Source organism: Pseudonaja textilis, unplaced genomic scaffold (assembly GCF_049901715.1).
Source record: "Pseudonaja textilis isolate UNSWEBS1 unplaced genomic scaffold, rPseTex1.2 PTEXSCF221, whole genome shotgun sequence".
Taxonomy (NCBI): Eukaryota; Metazoa; Chordata; class Lepidosauria; order Squamata; family Elapidae; genus Pseudonaja; species Pseudonaja textilis.
In genome coordinates, this window is record NW_028262866.1 from 16,353 (window position 1) to 23,377 (window position 7,025).

At 46.5% G+C, this 7,025-nt stretch overlaps 1 protein-coding gene across 1 annotated transcript; it reads right to left on the reverse strand.

Moving 5' to 3' along the window:
- Positions 1-530: 530 nt before the first annotated feature.
- On the reverse strand, positions 531-6,321 carry LOC113453168 (asialoglycoprotein receptor 1-like; the record flags this gene model as incomplete). Its single annotated transcript, XM_087918998.1, has 3 exons — positions 531-682; positions 2,072-2,164; positions 6,250-6,321. Coding segments are annotated over 3 exons (317 nt in total), but the record flags the coding sequence as incomplete, so codon positions are not given.
- Positions 6,322-7,025: the final 704 nt, after the last annotated feature.

Consider the following 7,025-nt stretch of genomic DNA (forward strand, 5'->3'; position numbering starts at 1 on the left):
TTGGCCCCTTTTAGGACTTGTGAACTTCAATTCCCAGAATTCCTCAGCCAGGAAACTTGGCCCCTTTTAGGACTTGTGAACTTCAATTCCCAGAATTCCTCAGCCAGCAAACTTGGCCCTTTAAGACTTGTGAACTTCAATTCCCAGAATTCCTCAGTCAGGAAACTTGGCCCCTTTTAGGACTTGTGAACTTCAATTCCCAGAATTCCTCAGCCAGGAAACCTGGCCCTTTAAGGCTTGTGAACTTAAATTCCCAGAATTCCTCAGCCAGGAAATTTGGCCCTTTAAGACTTGTGAACTTCAATTCCCAGAATCCTCAGCCCGGAAATTTGGCCCTTTAAGACTTGTGAACTTCAATTCCCAGAATTCCTCAGCCAGGAAACTTGCCCCACCCCCCTTTAAGGCAATGTTGACAGAGGAATTCTGGGAGTTGAAGTCCACGGGGCTTAAAGGGGCCACGCCTGGCACTCGTTGGTCCAATCCAACTCCTTCAAAAACACACCACACAGGTTAGGAACGCCTCGGCCTACCTGCTCCTCGTAGGAGCTGATGATCACCAGGTGAGCGTCGTAGCTTTCGCACTCAGTTTTGGCCTCCTGCCACGATTTCGGCTCCCGGTTTTCCCAGTAGCAGCTTTTCCGAAAGGCATCCCAGCCTTTGGGACAGCATGCTTCCTTTCGGTCTGGGAAGGAAAGGAAGAAAACTTCAGCTAAGACGAAACGAAGAGCCAGGCAGGACTACAACACCCCATCAGGCTGATCCAGCCTTGCCTCTCCTTTCCGGCCGGCGAGAGAAGCCCGTCATTAATCCATAAAGAGTTTTTCTGGGGCATCGTAAAGGAATGGGAGGGGATTTTGGGGAGGGTCCTCGACTTAACAACTGCAAGGGACCCCAAAATTCTCATCGTTAAGCGAGACATTTATGCAGAGAGTTTCCCACCCCACCCATTTTACGACCTTTTCGGCCACTACGATTAAGTGAGTCGCCGCGGCCGCTCCGGGGATGTTGCGACCGTCGTAAAGACGAATCAGCGGCCTGGCGCTTTGAATTTTAACGATGCTGCGATCGTGTGAAAAAACGATCGCGCGTTCCCCACTCGAACGGTCACTAAACGAATCGTCGTAAGTTGAGGATGACCGATCTTTTTCTTATTCCTTCCGTTTATTAGGGCTGTCCTACCCAGGATGCTGGGGAGCCCCCCTCCCCCCCCCAAAAAAAAGGCAGAGGATTAAAAACACCCAGAAGGAAAAACATCTGAAAAAAAGATTATGTCGCAGAACTGGATGGGTCGGTGCGGCCCAAAATCGGGCGAGGCGCCGGAGGCCTGCAGGAATTATTTCAGGTGCCCCCCACCCCACCCCAAAAATGCAGGTGGCACCTTAAGGATGCTTGCAGAGGCCTCTTCCCATCCCATGGGATGAAGTCTGGAATTCAGGCCAAACCGCTCAAGCTAGCCGAGGATACTGGGGCCTGGCTGGGCACCAAGGGGAGGGATATTCCCATCATGCACTGGGGAGGGGGGGTCAGCATCCTCAGCTCTGCCTCGAACTCACGCCAACCGCAGAGGGTAGAAGCCCACCAGCGAGGAAAGTTACCCATCAGCCCAGGATGCGATTTGGCTAAGGGGGGTGTGCTCGGAGGGGGTCTCTGAGCTGGGGCGGGGGGATTGTTTCTGGCAGACGTTTCATGACCCAGCTAGGGAACATCATCAGGGCTAGAAGGGAGTGGGGCTTTTGGGGAGGAGGAGGAGGAGGACCGTGGGGTCTCTAACGCTCTCAGGACGTCTTCCAACCTTTCACGACCCAACTAGATAACCCCATCAGTGCTGGGACTGAGTGGGCTTTACATTTCCAAGCACTGATGAGGTTACCTAGTTTGGCGATGAAATGTCTGCCAGAAAAGCCCCCCGAGCTCCGAGGCCCCCAAAGACCCCCCAATTCCTTTCGAACCCCAGTCCATGGCACGGAAGCCGCAGGCCGCCAGCTAAGTCGAAGGGGGACAGACTGTGCCAGGCCTCCCTCTGGGCACCCCGGAGGGGTCGCCCGCCCCCGCCCCCGCCTCCCCCGCGCACCTGTCCGGTTGAGCTTGAAATCCTGAAACTCGCAATGGAGGTCAAGGTTGTTTTTCCTCAGCTCCCGCAACTGGTTCAGGAGGTGCGTTGCTCCTGGGAAAGAGAGAGAGAGAGAGAGAGTGAGTGTGTGAAAGAGTGTGTGTGAGAGAGAGTGAGAGAGAGGGAGGGAGAGAGTGTGAGTGTGTGAAAGAGTGTGTGTGAGACAGTGAGAGAGTGTGTGAGTGAGAGAAAGTGAGAGAGAGTGACAGAGAGAGAGAGTGAAAGAGAGAGTGTGTGAGAGAGTGAGAGAAAGAGAGAGAGAGTGAGAGTGTGTGAGTGAGAGAAAGTGAGAGAGAGTGACAGAGAGAGAGAGTGAAAGAGAGAGAGTGTGAGAGAGTGAGAGAAAGAGAGAGTGAGAGAGTGTGTGAGTGAGAGAAAGTGTGAGAGAGTGACAAAGAGAGAGTGAAAGAGAGAGAATGTGAGAGAGAGAGAGTGAGAGAAAGAGAGAGAGAGTGACAAAGAGAGAGTGAAAGAGAGAGTGTGAGAGAGAGTGAGAGAAAGAGAGAGAGTGTGAGAGTGTGTGAGTGAGAGAGAAAGTGAGAGAGAGTGACAGAGAGAGAGAGTGAAAGAGAGAGAGTGTGAGAGAGTGAGAGAAAGAGAGAGAGAGTGAGAGAGAGTGTGAGTGAGAGAAAGTGAGAGAGAGTGACAAAGAGAGAGTGAAAGAGAGAGAATGTGAGAGAGAGAGAGTGAGAGAAAGAGAGAGAGAGTGACAAAGAGAGAGTGAAAGAGAGAGTGTGTGAGAGAGAGAGAGAGAAAGAGAGAGAGAGTGAGAGAGTGTGTGAGTGAGAGAAAGTGTGAGAGAGTGACAAAGAGAGAGTGAAAGAGAGAGTGTGAGAGAGAGAGAGTGAGAGAAAGAGAGAGAGAGTGACAAAGAGAGAGTGAAAGAGAGAGTGTGAGAGAGAGTGAGAGAAAGAGAGAGAGTGAGAGAGTGTGTGAGTGAGAGAAAGTGAGAGAGAGTGACAGAGAGAGAGAAAGAGAGAGTGTGTGAGAGAGAGAGAGAGAGAGAGAAAGAGTGTGTGAGTGAGAGAGATGAGAGAGAGTGAGTGTGTGAAAGAGTGTGTGTGAGACAGAGAGTGTGTGAGTGAGAGAAAGAGAGAGTGTGAGAGTGTATGAGTGAGAGAAAGTGAGAGAGAGTGACAGAGAGAGAGAGTGAAAGAGAGAGTGAGAGAGAGTGAGAGAAAGAGAGAGAGAGTGAGAGAGAGTGACAAAGAGAGAGTGAAAGAGAGAGAGTGTGAGAGAGAGAGTGAGAGAAAGAGAGAGAGAGTGAGAGAGTGTGTGAGTGAAAGTGAGAGAGAGTGACAGAGAGAGAGTGAAAGAGAGAGAGTGTGAGAGAGAGAGAGAGAAAGAGAGAGTGAGAGAGTGTGTGAGTGAGAAAGTGTGAGAGAGTGACAGAGAGAGAGAGAGAGAGAATGAGAGTGTGAGAGTGAGAGAAAGTAGAGAGAGAGTGACAGAGAGAGAGTGAAAGAGAGTGTGTGTGTGAGAGAGAGAGAGAGTGTGTGAGAAAGTGTGAGAGTGAGAGAGAGAGAGTGAGAGAGAGAGTGAGAGAGTGTGTGAGTAAGAGAAAGTGAGAGAGAGTGACAGAGAGAGAGAGTGAAAGAGAGAGAGTGTGAGAGAGAGAGAGAGAAAGAGAGAGAGTGAGAGAGTGTGTGAGTGAGAGAAAGTGTGAGAGAGTGACAGAGAGAGAGAGAGAGAGAGAATGAGAGTGTGTGAGTGAGAGAAAGTGAGAGAGTGACAGAGAGAGTGAAAGAGAGTGTGTGTGAGAGAGAGAGAGAGTGTGTGAGAAAGTGTGAGAGTGAGAGAGAGAGAGTGAGAGAGAGAGAGAGTGAGAGAGTGAGAGAGAGAGTGAGAGAGTGTGTGAGTAAGAGAAAGTGAGAGAGAGTGACAGAGAGAGAGAGAGAGAGTGAAAGAGAGAGAGTGTGAGAGAGAGAGAGAGAGAAAGTGAGAGAGAGAGAAAAGAAAGGAAGAAAGAAGGAGGGAGGAAAGGATGGTAAGAGAGGAAGGAAGGAAGAGAAAAAAAGTATGAAAGCAAGAAAGGGAGGGAGTGTAAGAGAGGAGAGAGGGAGGAAAGAACAAAAAAGAAAAAAAGGGAGGGAGTAAGAGAAAAAGAATGAAAGAAAGAAAGAGAACGAAAGAGGGAGGGACAGAGGGATGGTAAGAGGGAGAGAAGGATGATAAGAGAGGGAGGAAGGAAGGAAAGAAGAAAAAGAAAAAGAAGGAAGGAGGGGGAAAAGAAAAAAGAAAAGGCAAGAAAGAGGGAGCGAGGAACGAAGGAAGGAAGGGAGAGAAGGAGAGACGGATGGTAAGAGGAAGGAAGGAAGAGAAAGAAAGGAAGGAAGGAAGAAAGAAAGAAAAAAAGAAAGAAAGAAAGAAAGAAAGAAAGAAAGAACATATTTTAAAAAGACAGATGAAACATCACCCAATTTGGAAATTTCCTTATTTATACTGCTGGGGGGCGGGGGCAGCTTTTTATAACTGCTTTCTTTTTCTATTTCTATTTTTATTGCATTGTAAACCTCTGGATAGTCAGCATATAAACAAAACCAAACAAAAAAGAAGCTAAAAAAACAAAAGCAAAATAAAAAAATTACAGTAAAATAAACTGAAATAAAAAAATAAAATAAAATATAAAATAAAATAAAACATAAAATAAAATATAAAATAAAATATAAAATAAAATATAAAATATAAATTAAAACAATAAAAAAATGAAATAGAATAATAAAATAAAATAAATACAAAAAATAAAATAAAATAATAAAATTAGAATTAGAATAATAAAATAAATAAAATAAAATAAATAAAATAAAATAAATAAAATAAAAAATAATAATAAAATTAAACTAATAAAATAAAATGATAAAATAAACAAATAAAATAAATAAATAAAATAAAATAACAAAATAAAATAATAAAACTAAAATAACAAAAATAAAGTAATAAAATAAAATAAATAAATAAAATAAAATAATAAAACAACAAAATTAAATAATAAAATAAAATATTAAAATAAACTAAAATAGAATAAAATTAAATAAATATAAAATGAAATTAAATGGAATGAAATATAATAAACAAAATAATAAAATAAAATAAAACAAAAAAAGTAAATAATAAAATTAAAATAAAATAAAATAGAATAAAATAAAAAATATATAAAATGAAATCAAATGGAATGAAATGAAACGAAATAAAATAAAATAAAATCTGCATGGGCTCGTCCGCTGATTCCTTCCCTCGTTCTCTCTCTGTTTGACAAGGGAAAAAAACAATTTTTTTTTTGACAGGAGCCGAAAACTCCCATTTCCAAAAGCCGCCAAAGCCAAATCAGCACAAACGGAGCCGCCGCCGCGCCGCCGGTGCCAGCCAGGCTCTCTCGACCACATGAAAGCGGCTGCCGTGGGCGCCACGCAGGGAGGAGGAGGAGGAGGAGGAGGAGGGAGCCATTTTACCCAGAGGTTACACACACCCTCCTCCTCCTCCTCCGCGGCTTCCACCAGGGATTAAAAAAACCCCACACCAGTTGTCCTTGACTTACAGCCATTCTCTCTGCCACCGTTCAAAGTCACGACGGCGTTAAGGGGGAAAAAAGCAACCGATGACCCTTGCTTTTCACACTTAACGACCATGGCAGGTCACGTGGTCCAAATTCAGGCCCTTGGCATCCCCCACCCTACCCGGCATGTACTTATTACGACGGTCGTGCGGGGGATCGTGTAATTTCGCCTGTTGCGACCGTCCAACAAGCTGTGGAGAAGCCAGATCCACTTAACGACCGTGTGACTCACTCAACAATGGCAGCGATTCACTTAATGATGGTCATTAATCCGGCCTGACAAGCCGGGCCCCTGGGGAAGCAGATTCACTTAATGACTGCATCACTCACTCAACAATGACAGCGATTTGCTTAACGACAGTCATTAAACGGGCCCGACAAGCCGGGGCCCTTGATTCACTTCACTCACGGTGGCCAGAAGAGATATAAAACGGGCCAAAATTGAACCGTCTCGCTTAGCGGAGGAAATGTGGGTGTGGGGGAGGGAGCAGGCTGTTTCTGGTCGTAAATCGAGGACTGCCGGCAATAGGGGTCCAATTTTTCGGCACCACGACTGGAAGGGACGACTTTGGTTTTCCCGCCTTACCTGAATGCGCCTGGACGATCAGCTCCTTGACTTTCCCTTCCAGCTCCATGATTTTGGTCTCCGCTTCCTCCTCTGCAAAAGACGGGCGGGGTGAAAACCAGCCCTGCCAGGGAGGCCAGGCAGGCGAAGCCCAAGCAGTGAGCCAGCAGGAGTCAGTTCAGAACCGGAAGAGAAGCTGGAAGGGGCCCTAGAGGTCTTCTAGTCCAGCCCCCCTCATCAGGCAGGGGACCCTTACAGAATAACAAAGAGTTGGAAGGGAGCTGGGAGGTCATCTAGTCCAACCCCCTGGCCGAGCAGGAGACTCTTACAGTATAATAGGAGTTGGAAGGGACCTTGGTAGTCATCTAGTCTAACCCCCTGCCCGAGCAGGACTCTTACAGAATAACAGGAGTTGGAAGGGGCCTTGGAGGTCATCTAGTCCAACCCCCTGCTCAGAAGTAAGAGAATAACAAAGAGTTGGAAGGGACTTGGGAGGTCATATAGTCCAACCCCCCTGGCCGAGCAGGAGACTTGTAGAGAATAATAGGAGTTGGAAGGGACCTTAGAGGTCATCTAGCCCAACTCCCTGCCCACCAGGAGACTCTTAGAGAATAATAGGAGTTGGAAGGGACCTTGGAGGTCATCTAGTCCAACCCCTGCGCAGAACAACAGAATAACAAAGAGTTGGAAGGGACCTTGGTAGTCATCTAGTCTAACCCCTGCCCGAGCAGGACTCTTACAGAATAACAGGAGTTGGAAGGGGCCTTGGAGGTCATCAAGTCAAACCCCTGCCCGAG